General features: G+C 27.7%; 3 protein-coding genes across 3 annotated transcripts in view; 2 read left to right on the forward strand and 1 right to left on the reverse strand.

Moving 5' to 3' along the window:
* The window catches only part of LOC107451246 (SPRY domain-containing protein 3), a 134484-nt gene that overhangs the window by 35605 nt on the left and 83315 nt on the right, over positions 1 to 15564 (forward strand). The gene's annotated exons all lie outside the window — the stretch shown is intronic.
* LOC107451243 (4-aminobutyrate aminotransferase) lies at positions 1574 to 7102 on the forward strand. The gene has a single exon (XM_016067281.3). The coding sequence runs from the start codon at positions 2702 to 2704 to the stop codon at positions 4220 to 4222; it is 1521 nt and encodes a 506-aa protein (XP_015922767.1). The 5' UTR covers positions 1574 to 2701; the 3' UTR covers positions 4223 to 7102.
* Positions 13978 to 15564, reverse strand: part of LOC107451233 (leukocyte elastase inhibitor-like) — a 35731-nt gene continuing 34144 nt past the window's right edge. Inside the window, exon 5 of the mRNA XM_016067258.3 lies at positions 13978 to 14487. Coding sequence (XP_015922744.2) covers positions 14140 to 14487 — 348 coding nt within the window. The 3' untranslated portion in view covers positions 13978 to 14139. The remainder of the gene's footprint in view (positions 14488 to 15564) is intronic.

Raw genomic sequence — 15564 nt, forward strand, 5'->3', positions numbered from 1 at the left:
ACTATGACGGCAAAGCTGTAAAAATGCTTCCCTCAATGGGGCATACTTATTACAATTCATCATCCATTTTTTTAAAAATATATATTTCTTAATAGTTATCTGTAAATTTTTAACATCTGTCATACATTGATTATTTAGAACCGTTTTTTTTATTAAAAAAATTTTTTTTGGTTATGCATGATAGTATAACATGACAGCAAATAACATTTTATTCACAAGTCACAAAATTTTTAAATTACATAAATTATAAGAATGAGTCAAAAAACAAAAGAGAGTTCAAATTCATAATCTCTTTCTCGTTTACTTGTTAGAGAGTAATGTTTTATCATTCTGTAAACAACAAAAGATGATATCTTTTTTTTATGATCTTTTCTTAAGTCTGCCTTTTGCCATATAAAATATTTTTTCTAAAAAACTACTCAGAAAAAAGTAGTACATTATATATCGTAAATTAATTATTTAAAACCATATCGTTCCTTTCATTTTTATACACATGATCCTCTCTGCAAAAAATATGACAGTGACCACAAAATATAAACAATATTACTACAAAATTTAAAAAACCTCAAAATGTTTTTTTTTTCTCTTTCTAAAAAAAAAAAAAATCTTGTCTGGAAAGGAATAGAAATTTTCGTGTGTAATTTTTATTTCTTGCTTAAAATACAATAGTTCATGTTCTAAACTCGAGTGCTTAGAACAAAACTACAGTAGGGAACCGATTATCCGGAACAATCGGGACCATTGCTATTCCAAAAAACTGATTTTTCCGGTTTTCTGAATCGCTACAAAAAGCTGTTTTTTTAATTGTTAAAAGCAATTAAAAAATATAAATATTTGGAAATAATCTTAAAAAGAAGAAAAAAAGATGAAGTAATACACTAATGATTATTTCCAAAATGATGGTAAGGTAAACATCTTTCAAGAAAGAAGGAAAAATCCTTAAATCTTATGAGGAAAAAAAAAGTTTTTTTTTTTAAATGGCGGAAAAATTTACCGAATTTCGTTCCGGTTTTTTGGTTTTCCGATTTCCGGATAACGGGTTCTGTACTGTATTTATTATTTGACATTTTGAAATCATTTATTCATTGGATCTCTAAGGAAATGATTTAATAGTTTTTCTTTTTTAAATATCTCGTAGGTAAATTATAATTAATTGCAAATTTATGAAAATGAAGGCATAACATTACTGTTACATGCTATACTTTTATTAAAACCATAAATTAGAGCTTTCATTTTCTTTAATTTCATCTTTTCTATTTAAAATTCCTATTCTTTTATTTTTCAGACCTTAAATGTTTCTTTAATTACAAAATCCTAAACTATTTTATGCTTTCAACAGGTTTGAAAATTTCTTAATGTGATGAATAGTTTCCACTTGTGCTTAATAAATCGTTTTTCACTCATTTTCAGTTGTGCTTTTCAAATTCATCTGCTTCTTTTTTCGTTTTGGTATTTTAATAGATTCTTTTAAACACTCATGAACGTGTGTTACTACTTTAGAAATGAATAAATATTCTAATTAATAAATATTCATAAAAAATTCTGTGTGTAAAAGAAACAAAACTAAATGGAACAAACTAAAATTAGTTTATTTACAACAACAACATAATTTCTGCAACAACGTATACATACCTAATACATCTAGTAAACTAATGATGGAACAACTGCTCCGTCTCATTGATAATTTTTTTTATTTTGAAACTTTTCTTAGATTACAAAAATTATTTATAGCCCGTTGATTTATAACCACTTTATTATCTTTTGATCCCCATGGTTCAAGATCAAAATTGGACAAGAGTAACCCTATTAACCTCACACCACTTACACAAATCGGTTCCTATAAGTACTTTGTCACTTTAAGAGTCCCTTTTCGACAATTAAAGCACTATCCACAGCAACTAACAGTCGACGTGAAACGGGAAGTGGCAATAGTCAGGGTAAAGAAAGAATTTTGAAGAATTTAATTTTAGACATAATCTTAGAAGCTTACGACATAATCTTAGATATTCTTTTAAGAAAAAAATCTTAAGAGAATGATGATCTTGCTCTGACTGTGAGCACCTTATATACAAAAACAAGAGGAGATACGTTTTCATGTAGTAGTGCTAGATTGATTATGATTCCTTCGATACATAGGAGCTTTGCTTTTACGTTTATATGAGACCCATCAATAGCTAACAGGAATGAAAATTTATTCAAGTAGGTACATCTTCCTAATATCGTTCGATTCTTCCTCTTTGGAAATTTAATAAAAGCTACTATTATTAAGAAAAATACAAATTTTTTCTCGTCAAATTGCCCAAATGAAAATAAAGCAGATCACAATTTAACATCTATTCAACATTTAACAAATTAAGAGAGCGGAACTTTTGTTTAGACGAGAGTAAATGTCTTTTTCTGCCCGACTTATCTAATGTTGTCCTTTTTAACACATGCTTAATATACCAACTAAAAAATTAATTCAAATTTTTATGTTACAAAAGAGCTGGAAAATGCATATATTTTATTACTTATCTAAACAATATATCATTATTTCAGCCCTCAAATAAAGTTTGTATTCAAATATTAACTTACGGTTAATTCGTTACAATTCAACTCCACCGTATCAGATTTCGAAACTTTAAAAACAGAAATAATGCTGTTTTTGTTTTAGACCGCTGTCTCTGTCTGTCAAAAGAAGTACTACTGATATATCATTGTAATGGCTAATACTTACGGCATTGTAAGCAGTGGGATTATTTCCCGGTCACTTTTTAAGCAACTTTCAATTGGAAAATGTCAGTCAGCTTTTAAATCGAGACGTTTTGCAGTTTCATCTTCTAGTTATTTGGCTTCTGAACCACAAGGACCTAAAGTTGTCACTGCAGAGGTTCCAGGACCTAAAAGCGTATCTTTAAAAAATGAACTTAGTCAGTTGCAAAACTCCGCAGCTGTGCAGCTTTTTATCGATTACAGCCAATCGTATGGCAATTATATACGCGACGTTGATGGAAATACATATTTGGATGTATATAATCAAATCTCTTCCTTGCCGCTTGGCTACAACCATCCTGCTATGATAAATGCAGTGACAAATCCAGCCAATCTTGAGGCATTTGTCAATAGACCGGCATTGGGGATTTTACCTCCAAGTAATTTTGTTGAGAAGTTGAATACTACGCTTATGTCTATTGCACCTCCTGGATTAAAAGAAATCCAGACCATGGCTTGTGGATCTTGTTCGAATGAAAATGCCTATAAAGCTGTTTGTTTTTGGTACAGGAATAAGGAACGTGGGGGTAAACCACCTACGCAACAAGAATTGGATAGTTGCATGATTAATCAACTACCTGGTGCTCCTGACTTAAGCATTCTCTCTTTTATGGGAGGTTTTCATGGGCGTACTTTTGGTGCATTGGCAACTACCCATTCAAAACCCATCCATAAGTTAGATGTCCCGTCATTTGATTGGCCCATTGCCCATTTTCCTAAGTATAAGTATCCATTAGAAGAACATACTAAAGAAAATGCTGCAGAAGACGCGAAGTCCTTAGCTCACGTGGAAGAGCTAATTGAGCAGTACAAGAAAAAACGACCTGTTGCTGGTTTAATTGTTGAACCCATACAAGCTGAAGGGGGTGATAATCACGCATCAGACGATTATTTCCGCAAACTGCGCCAACTTTGCCTGAAGAAAGGAGTTGCTTTTATCTGTGATGAAGTTCAAACTGGTGGTGGACCCACTGGTAAGTTTTGGGCTCATGAGCATTGGGGACTCGATGTACCACCCGATGTTGTTACCTTTAGCAAAAAAATGTTAACCGGCGGTTACTACTACAGAGAAGAATTCAGACCTAAGGAAGGATATAGAGTTTTTAATACTTGGCTCGGTGACCCTTCTAAAATGGTGTTATTGCAAGAAGTCGTAAAAGTTGTTAAAGAGCAGAATCTTTTGAAAAATATGGAAATGACTGGAAAGCATTTAATGTCTGGATTGATGGATACTCAAAAGAGACATTCAAGTAAACTGTTTAACGTTAGAGGTAGAGGTACATTCACTGCAATGGATTTTGTTAATCCTGAAACAAGAGATAAAGCAATAAAACTTCTTCACAAAAGAGGTATTCATTGCGGTGGAAGTGGTAAACAAACACTTAGAATAAGAACGGCTTTGATTTTTGAATTAAAACATGTCGATATTTTCCTAGACCGTTTAAACCAAGTATTAGCAGAAGGAGTTTAAATTGCTTATGCAAATTTAAAAAAAAGAGATGTCCTTGTTATGTATATTTAGAAAAAAAGTTTAATGTTTCTATATTCAAATTCCTAAATAAAAATATATAATTTTATATTTTTTCAATAAAATTATTAGTATTTTCTCTGTGATTTTCAATTTAAAGAGCTCGTAGGAAAAATAAATTTTTTAAAAAAAATTTGAAATTGCTAATAGGTTTTAATAGTACAATAATTTACTTAGAATACTATTACCTTGCAATTCATACTTCGTTGGAAATTATTTTTTTCGATAATTTTATCTTCAAATTGTCTATTATAAAATAAGCTTCTTTTTATCAACTTAAATATTTCCTCTATTTTATTATTTCTACTTGCATTTGAAATATGTCTTTAGTTTTTGTCTAGTTTATTTCTGACGTTTTAAATCTGTCTAATTGAAGTTAAGTAGTTTATTTTTAAGCCGATAGAGTAATAATTATGAAATTTGCATTTTTGTTTACTACTCCACCGAATTTATTGTTATTAATCAATCAACCATTCTTTTACACAAACTGTGTTATATTTTTTATTGTAATTGCGTGCATATTTTATTCAAGTGTTCGTTACTTATTAATGAATAATTTTTTCATGATAACTTTTTGAACAAGTTTTTCAACAGGAAGATATTGTCATAACATTGCAGAATAAAATATAAGATCTAATAGGAGATTACGCCATTGAATGCAACTAAATTTAACTTTTTGATCACTAATTTTTTTTCTTACCTGCACTAATTCTTCAACTGCTGACTATTTGGGGAAACAAAATAAAATACTGTCGTTATGTTCTTCCTCTATAATTCATTTTCCTTTTTCTGTTATGTCAAATAAACTGTGTATGATAGAAAAGTTTTTATGCAAATTTTCTCAAATACCTGACTGATGATGTGTGTTTTAATTATCATGATTTGTAAAGTGATTTGAAAAGATTGTAGATTTTCAATTATTTTTTTTCTCACTCCGTTATTTTAGTTACTGATAATTTGTTCAACTGCAGTGGTAAGTTGATGTTTGAGATATTCAATCCTTGTTGTTGAACAGCTTCGTTACATTTCAACAGCTATTTTAGTCAATAGGTATTTTATCTTGTATCATCGTGAGAAAAAAATTAAATGGTGCTCGAAGTTGAAGTATGAAAATTGATTGACGTTCAACATTAAACAAAAAATAAAACAATGTTCTCTGCTGCTTTTTGTTGCTTTATCATATGCAAATAATTTATTATGATTTTATTTTATTGTTTTATGAAAATCGAAATGGTGCTTAAAAAATATATGCATTGAATTATTTATGAATGTTTTTTATGATTGGTGGTATATGGAAAATTTTTGTTGCAGCTGTGTAAAGTAGCTTGTAATTGTATTTTTATAATCTATAATTAGGATCAGATGTTTATTATATTTTATAATAATAATGAATGATGAGTTTTGACTTAAGCCTTTTAAAAGTGAAAGGTTATCTTAGTGTTATCCCAGTTAGTAAAATTCCTTTTTTGTTATTTCTTAAATTGTTATAAATGTTTTAGCATATGAAATCAATGAAAACTTTTTAGAAAATTGTTAGAAATGAAATTTGTGTTGTAAGTGATTATATATGTATGTTGCCAAATTATTATCTAAATCAGTGAATAATATTATGAAAGTGTTTAAATTTTCTTAATAAGGGATCAATAAAAATTAAATAATTTTTTTTATCAGTTTTTAAATCTTTTAGAGGGAAGGAGAGAGGCAAACTTATTTATTAATTTTCCCTGCTTAAGAAAAATGTGCCATGCTTTTATGATTTATTTTTATCCTTCCTTTTTCATTCTATTTTTTTCCGTTACATTTTACAATATTTAAAAAAACTATATGATAACTCTAAGTTTGTAATGATGCCCATGTTATAGATATTTTAAAGCTTAAAACTTGTGATGAATAAAATATATTCTTAAACTTCCATTTTTATCAATTCGATGTCAATGTTGTGTGTCTCTTTAATGATGAGGTGTTTAGCTTACAGTGATTTTAAACTTTTAAACTGAAAGAGGAAAACATAATAAAATATAATAATAATAAATCTAAAAGAAATAATAAATCTAAATAATAAACACTAATTTTTCTGTTTGTATAAAAGATTGCTATTACTTAATGTTTATTTTCATTATTTTTCAAAATTGCTGAAAATGCAAAATTTTTTTTGTGGTGAATAACTTAAATATTTAAAATATTTTCTATCCAACTACTTTGCAGTACTCTATTTATATAGAGTTTTATCCCGTTTTTAAGTATTATATAAAATCTATAAATGCACCTGTAATTAGATTTTCAGATTTATTTAATTCGTGAGTTTTCCGTTACAAAAATAAATCCAAGAAAACTTCCTTTAACGACCGCCTCTAAATAAATAAATTCAATTTCTAATCGGAACTACTCGTTAAAATTTCTTTAACAGTGATCAGTAATAATGAGTGCCATTAATGGCTTAATTCAGAGAGTTCGATGTGCCACTATTTTGTTATATTAACCTTTTACACTCTGAATATTTTAATATGCTGATTGAACTAATGTAAACTTTAAATGATTTAAAATATATGCTATTATATTATTATAGAATTTCTATATAAGTGGTTAATAAAGTGGGTCATCTAAAAGTGCTAAGTGGATAAAATAGTGTGGTTACTAATTATTAAGAGTGGTAACTTTTAATGTTTACTCAGGGGTGATATTGGAGTGTAAAAGGTTAAACCTTTCTGTAACAACACAATTTATGTTTGCATTTTATGTGTGTTATTAATGTTTTTTCATGTGTTTACTTATTATAAATGCTCTTCATTCTGATAATAAATGTTTTTAGCATTTACCATGAAATTGCTTTTTATAATTCATTAATGCGTTCAATCACAAGTTTGACAGTTAAGACATTTCGTGACAAAACCTGCTCAATCCTTCTTATGTTTTTTAAAGCTTTTTTTTTTAATTTTTATTTCTTCTTTAGTAATATATTAATATTTTTTTTTAACAAAAATCTCTTCCTTCCTGTTATTAATTTGTTTTTTTATGATAATAATGAACCAAATGCTCGACCAACCTGTTGAGTTTTGAGTAATTCATTAAAGGGGCATTAATTTTCAAAAATTCTCTTCTTGTATGGAAAAAAAAAGCTATGAATATTTTGAAAGAATTCATCTGGTTTTATTTAGTCAACATCGAGTTTTGTAATTTTTATCTAATTATATTAGGGTTTTTTTCTTTTTTTTTACAAAGTTGCAAAATTTCAATACTTTTGCTATTATAGAATGCAAAGCAAAAAAAAGATATGATTGAAAATTTTTTGATATACTGATCTGTTAACCAGTTTTGAAAAAGCAATGTTTCTCAAATATAAAACTTGCTCCATCATTTTTTTTTACTTTCCACTATTCCTGAGAATAATAAGGTTACTAATCAATCATATCAGCCTGTTTGTCTAACATCGCTTTCAATTGTTTTAAGTTGAAAACATTTTAATTGTCTTAATTTGATCCACGTTATGTGCACGAATTCAAGATAACTGGTGAAGGATTAGTGATTAATTTAATTCAATAAAAATAAACTTAAATTATTATTAACACATAATTACCGAGCGAAAAAATTGAAAAGGGAAACTTTAGTTTAAAAGCATGATACGATAAATTACTTTTAAAAAAATATTTATATATTATTCATTGCTGCGGTAACTTATACATATGAACCTGTTACTTATAATGATAGCTGAGGAGCATCGTTCAATCTGAGATAAGGAATCATCTATATTTATGCATAACACATTATTTAAATTTTATGTTATTTTATTTTATACATTTTACCACAGTATGACTTAAATAAAACTTAAAGGCCAAAGGGATTTTAACACTCGTCCGCTCTAATAAACAAAAAATTTATTTTAAAAAATTTTAAAACCTGATTATTGCCAAAAAAAAAAAAAAAAATTAAACGAATTCGAAATGATATTTTAACATAATTTGGAACGATATTTCAAATCACTGAAGGGCAATTATGAATTATCTATGTGCGCCATTTCAAAAACGTTAACTGTATAACGTAATAAAGGTACTGTAATATTTTCTGTGTTATACTTTTTGAAAATCCTCCACCATAATTTTAAAATGAACAGAACTCTATCCAACAATTTTTTTTTAAAATTCAAAGTTATCTCCTTTTTTGCATAGTTAAAAATTTGATACCCTGAAATACGGAAGGATATACTGAAATTAATGTATAAAATACAGTGTCAGGAAACATACGGGTTTCTCGCATAGGGGTGAAATTGTGGGGTTCGTTTCTATGGTTTTTTGGCGTCTTGTCATTTATTTTGGTTGTTTCCTTTTCTAATTTTTTTGTGTTGTGCTTAGTTCATAACATCATTTTTTTAAAGTTTGTAATGTCGTTTGAATCGGCGAATTCTAGCCTCTTCGAACTCTTGTACATTTAACTTACCAATCTTAAAAAAAAAAAAAAAACTATGATTTATAAACATTCATCTATAAATAACCTTCAGTGTTATACGTTATTAAAATTCTATAATATATAAAAACCGAAATTCAGTATAAAAACTTGTGTTCCTATTTTAAAATGAAATGTTTCCATTTAAGGTAAACGATATATAGTTTAATGTTATGCATTTTGCAATAATTTTCCCTGATTTAAATACCACATACGATCTAGATTCCAGTATTTTTTTGTACAATTAATGAACAATTATAGTCTGAAATTATTTTTAAAAATAAAGAGCTAATGTAATATCTTGCGATAAAAATGACGAACAAGATAGAACGTAGTTGCTATGGCCTTTTATTTTAATCGTCCTTCAAAGTCACTATTTCATTTTAGGAAAGTAAACAAAATGTTAACTCTCAAGGACTTTAAAAAAGCGAACAAAAACACGCTTACATATTGACCTTGACACTGTAGATGATGAAGTGCTACTCATAACCTTAAACTTCACAACATATTTGACAAGAGCATTATTGCTTTAATTACGATAACAGTGCACAGAGAACGGGAATAAAAGGCAGTATTCACTATGTTAAAAAATAACATCAAATAATTATTCTGACGCACAAATATTTTGCCTGTAGTTTATTTATGAAATGTTTGTATTTAATGAACAAGCAAAGAGCAAAATCATTCAAATAATACTTTATTATAAATTCAAACATATTATATACAAATAGGGAAAACTCTTTTTTTTAAAATACATGTCTATTGGAACTGTAATTGGCTAATGTTATTTTAAACACTTTTACAAAACATATTCTATAAATTATAACATAAATTAATGATCAACATAAATCGTTAGTTATATGCATGTTTTTAAAGACCAATTATTTTATTATTATTATAAATTTTTTTGAAAGAATACAATCGATTTTATTATTGATAACGGTAAAAATAGTAAAAAACTACATTAAAAGTTTTTTAAATTTTTTTTTTAGTGATAAAGTTTTTTTGAGATATTATCAGTTTTTATTTATTTATCTAGTACTATCAATTGTAATTGACAATTATTATAAAAATATATTTTATATGGAAAAATTAGTTATAAAGTCATATCATTATTCTGCTTTGAACGAATTTATTTCTTTTTTCGAAAATTTAACTTATATAATCTTCAAAGATAATTAAGACATTAACATTAGAATTTCACAAAAATGGCTAAGGTCGGTAATTTATATGGGCGAATTTTTTATTAATTAGCATTAAGAAATTGAAGATCAAAATCTATCGCAGTGCAGCAATTAGTGCTCTTATTTTTCAATAAATTATAATAGTTTATTCGAATAAATAAATTCAATAATATTAGACAGACAAAGTTTCTTTCGGTGGAATCAAAATTTGATTTTAACCGGAAATTCAAAAACGATAGCAAGCATAGGCTGGACAATGATATACTGAATTTTTATTTTAATACAAACATTTTTTTTCAACGATTTCCACATTTTTAAGCACGCTTATAGTGTAAAAACTATTTTATAATGATTTAAAAGTTGTGAAAATTTTCATTATTATTCGTTTGCCGACAAGAAGAAATCGACTTAACATTTATAGTAAAAGTTACAAACGATTCCCCAAGTAGACGCATTTTTTTTCACTCATAGTTTTAGATTTATGTGTGAAATTTCAGTTCAATTTTGTTAGTGATGATTTGCATACCTTCTATATATCAGTGATCGAAGTAAATAAACTTTGTGAAAGCTTTAACATTTATTCAAGTAAATATTATTTTCTAGAAATGGAGATAAAAAAAATCCTTTTTAATATGGGATCAATGATAACACTGTTTTTACTGCTTTTCTTTTTGCAGAAAAAAAAAAAAAAATCTGAATTCTGAAACCTTGACCCAAAGCCAACTTTCTAACTACTTTGGCATATTTTCAAATGCATTAGTCTAATGTTACAAAAACATTTATTGAGTTACGTATTCAATCTTTCTTTTTTTTTCCTTCCATTTATTAAAAAAGTAACACTTAAAAATTAGGGAAATATGCATTGTCTCATTTGTTGAAAATAAAAAGTTTCAATCTTCCAAATTCGCCGTTTAAAATTAAGCTATATCCAGTTGAGATTAAAAAAATATATCTATATAAAGAAAGAATGTAAAAGTAAATGATAAGACATATGACGATAAAAGATAATTTCTTGTCGCGAAGCTTAAGTAGAGGTAAGAAAAAAATGGTATTAAGAACAATAATCCATTTAAAAATAAAGAACGTGGTCAAGGGTTTATGACATTATATGTTATTTCGGAGATCTGGAACAGCGGCGAGCGTCTTTTGACGAAATCCCTAGTTTAATAAACAATTAATAATACAATACAAACAAAGATAAAAAACTACAAATTATTTTAATCATATTTAATGTGAAAAACGAAATTTATTCAGTTATCTTTTTATCAATAATGGACATAAAATCATCATAGGTTAAAAAATAATGTCGAACAGCTGAATTCGCTGGTTTGGAGTGGCATCGAGATTAATTCAGAATATGTTTTTGGTGTGTGCATTAACTGAAAACGAGTTAAGAATTCCCGATGAACTATAGTTTACGAAAAAGAACTGTTGAGAATGGTTATCAGAGAAACATAATTTTTCATTCTAGGATTTCACTCTTTTATATAGAACTGTAAAACTCGACGAGAAATAATATTGCATTTTTTTTATACATGAGTATCCGTTTCATAATTCAATCAATATATTGTTAATGGAAGAAATATTTTTTTGAAATTCGCTGAATTATAATTTTTGAAAATGAACTGGTAAGAATTGTTATGAGAGAAGCATAATTCTTTATTCTAGGATTTGCTTTTTCTATATCGATTTGAAAAGGTCGACGAGAAATAATACAGATACTTTCGATATCTCAAAGCTGAAGGGACTCTAAAAAAATTCGAGATCGCTAATTTTCGAGATTACAAGTTCAGAACTAAATATGTTCTAAAAAGTAGAAAACTATATTCTAAAATATAACTGTAAAAAATAAAGTAGTGAAACATGAGAATAACTGCTATTAAATGTGTATGTAATGATAGTTGACTATAAGTTTAAATACAGCAATGATAATTTTATTTTTAAAAGTAAGACAAAAATAATTATGCATTAAATAGAAAAGAGCTGGTTTACAATGAACTTTCATTGTGATTTTTGTGAAAAAATTCATTTTCTGTTTTAAAATAAATTCGACATAGCAAAGGTTTGAGAAGAAACCCAGTGTCAGATTAAACTAAATTTTTACAATAATTATCTTTGTTAAGTCCTTGTGTATAATTTTAAGAACATTGCATTTGCAGATTTTGCTACATCTATGTCAGATTAAATAAAATTCTTGCAATAATAATTTTTGTAAAGTCTTAGTTTCGAGAACATTGTATTTGCAGATTTTGCTACATTTATGTCGGATTAAACAAAATTTTTGAAATAATAATATTTAAACTGCGTTGAGGTTGCCAACAAATTAGGATTTAAGAAGAAAATGCTGCAAATTCCATCGGTAAATTCCGCTGCCGAATGTGAAACTAATATTTAAAGACTACGTGGGGAGAGGCTTATAAAAAATGTAAATGGTATCGTTTAAGGAAGCTATTTTATATTTTTAAACCAAAATTCAATCTTGCAATTTTACTTCATAGTAAAGTTCAAAAAATTAATTATTCAGTGGATGCTTTCATTTTTTTTTTTAAATTCTAGTTGCCTTAAATGTATTTTTATATTCTTTCAAAAAATATTTTATGGAGCACGGTTACATATTTCTATATGTTCTACATATATAGAATATTCTTCGATATATATACATACATATTTCTACATATATTATTCGACATTTATTATCTTCACCAGCCATTCTTCACTCTTAAAACTATAAATTTTAACACTAATGACACAATTTCTTTTGAAGTATTGTTCTAATAAAGCCTTGACTTTTATTACATCATTTAGATTAATTTATCGAGAGTGTTTGAATTGTAAGTGTAGAGTGTAAAAATTAATTCAGAGCAATTTTTCGCGCTTGTTTAAAATGTCTGGTACGATTAAGAATTATTATTACTGTATTTTAAAAAATATTAATGAAAAATAGTACATAACTTAGTTGAAAAAAATCTCAAGATTGTGTGTATTTTTCGATAGTTGTACTTGTTCCTAATTTTTGGAAAATGTTTCTTTGAGTGTTTGAAAAATAACATCACGTGCAATTAAGGCCTTCTTTAATCAGGCATTTTTAATGTGATCTTTTTTACATATTAGGTTATAAGTCTTAATCTATCTTAAACACTTACGTTGTTCAGCAAAGATTTAATATAATTTTTTTTAGCTAATAAAAAGAATGACGCAGAAATATACAAATACGAGAAAATCGCATTTTACAGAACTCAGGAATTTGATTAGATGAGTTACTTTGTAATTTATATATTAAATGATATTAAAGTATTTTGTAATAAATTTTCCAATATTTATTTAAAAAATGTAGAAAAACTAAAAAGTGTTTATATTTTTATATTCAAAACATTTAAAGGATTCTTATTTTTTTTACAAAAAAAAATGAATATATTTATTAATATTATTTTGTATCAACTATTTTGTAAAGTTCAGTGCGTATGAAATTCTTTCAATAAGTTATTTCTAAATTCATCTTAATTATTATAGAAGTAATTAAATCGCATATCATTCAAAAATAAACCGCATTCAAAGGTATGGACTTAAGAATAATATCCCGGTTCAAGACAAAATTATACTTTTTAAATACATTTTATTGTCTCAAATAATACCCAAAGAATTGAACCAGCAATTCTTTGGAATAACTTTTAAATTTAGAGCTGGAATTTGTACATTTTTTGAAATAAATTATATTTTTAAATACTGAAACGAAGCAGCAACATTATCAGGATTCAAAATCTGATTTTTGAAGCCCTTATAAGTATCTGAACCAAACGATAACTAAGACAATAACCAGTCATCTTTTAAATTTTACCGAGTTATTTAGCAATGTTTAAACTGTTAACGTTAACCGAGCTTACAGTCAAAACGTAAACATTTGCTTTAGTTTAAAATTTAAACAAATATCGGTTTTGAAGCATGGTTATTATTTCTCTCCTAGCAGGGCTTGTTACGTAACAGAACCGAGTGAACCTCTTTCCTGGTTTCTAATAACAACAAAAGTTGAGGCAAATATTTACAGAGGAAACGAAAAAGTGAAGAGGCTCTTCCAATCACTAGTAGTCTATCGTCTCCTTTATTGTTTCATTCAGTAACTTATCAGGGCAACAAAAATATTTTTTAAAAATCTGGAAAAATTGCTTCAATAGGAAAAGTTGCTGCACAGAATACATTTAATAATTCGGTGGTTGAATGAGGAAACTATTTGTTCCAATTTAATCAACCCAATAATCTTGTTGGGGGTTCTGACATATCATCTCCTGGTTTCACCATTTTACCCATGGCGATGGCCAAACCAGCGACATTGTCCATGACAAACCATAGGAAAGGTCTATCCAAGACCACAGAGACATCTTGATCTGGTTTGCTTTGTCCACTCGAATGGGCGACGGGACCTTCTCTGACTTCAACGTAGGCGGCATGAGTGACATTGGTGACATGGAGCCATCCGAAATTGCTGATTCCAAAAAGATTGGCATATCCGGGAGTGAACAAATCGACGAGTCCCAAGTTGAAGAGGGCCTTGGTTAAGTTGCCGTGTGTTTGCCTAATGGTGATTCTCGGCATCTGCGAAATTGAGAATAATTTGTCAATGCAATGGAAAAAATGCAGAATAATTTTAAATACTCGAAGAACATGTTTGATGATATTTTAATGAACTTCAGAAAACGTGGAGTGTTAAATTTCAAAATAAATTTCATAAAGTGACACTCTTTTATTAGTGAAAAACAGGCCAATGCCATTGGTCTGATGATTTGACTAATATGTGTGAAGTGTTAAATTTCAAAACTTTAAAAATAAATCTCATAAGAGAGTCTTTATTAGTGACAAACAGACCAATGCTACNCAAAAACTTAATCTTTTTAAGCGAACATAAAATATTTATTTCTTCTCTTCCAGATCAATGTAACGGATACTTTCTTTTTATTTCATTATTATGCAGACATATTAATTCACTGTCGCCTGTAATCGAAAACAAAAATCTATTTATAACTTTTTATTCTAATTTTCCAACGGCTAAATGTTTCGGTTGCATGGTTATAATAATTCACATAAATTTGCTGGCGACTCGTGATCGCCAAGGTGTTCTTTTAAACCCATGTGGATATGCTAGTTGGCTTTGTTTTTGGCTATTGTTATATTATGATAAATCGCCAAATTTTGGATCTCCTACCCATACTCTTTCTCTGTCCGTTGAGAATAAATATATTCACTTTTAATTTCTAAATTGGTGAGGCTGGGATCCCTTTTGGGGGCCTCCCAGTCTCAATTTTCTAACCGTCAGAAAGGCCGTCTTTATCAGTGACAAACAGACCAATGCTACTTCTCTGCCCTTTTAACTACTTTACGTTGAGAGTTAAATTTCAAAAGTTTAAAAACAAATACAAGTTGTATTAGAAGTTTGAATAACAGTAAATTAAGTATAAGAAATATAAATAAAAATGAATAGAAGGTAAACAGCCAAGCTGCTGGATAGAATTTGGTTAAAACTAGAAAATTCTAGTTACTTTAAAATATCTTAAAAAGAAAACTGGTCTTGAGTTAAAATTTGTTGTCAGAGGTATTATAGACCAATTTTTTAAAATTAATTATTATAAATATCCTATAATGTACCTTGGTCAACTAACTTTTTATATAATAGAA

This window comes from Parasteatoda tepidariorum, chromosome 10 (genome assembly GCF_043381705.1).
Source record: "Parasteatoda tepidariorum isolate YZ-2023 chromosome 10, CAS_Ptep_4.0, whole genome shotgun sequence".
Taxonomy (NCBI): domain Eukaryota; kingdom Metazoa; phylum Arthropoda; class Arachnida; order Araneae; family Theridiidae; genus Parasteatoda; species Parasteatoda tepidariorum.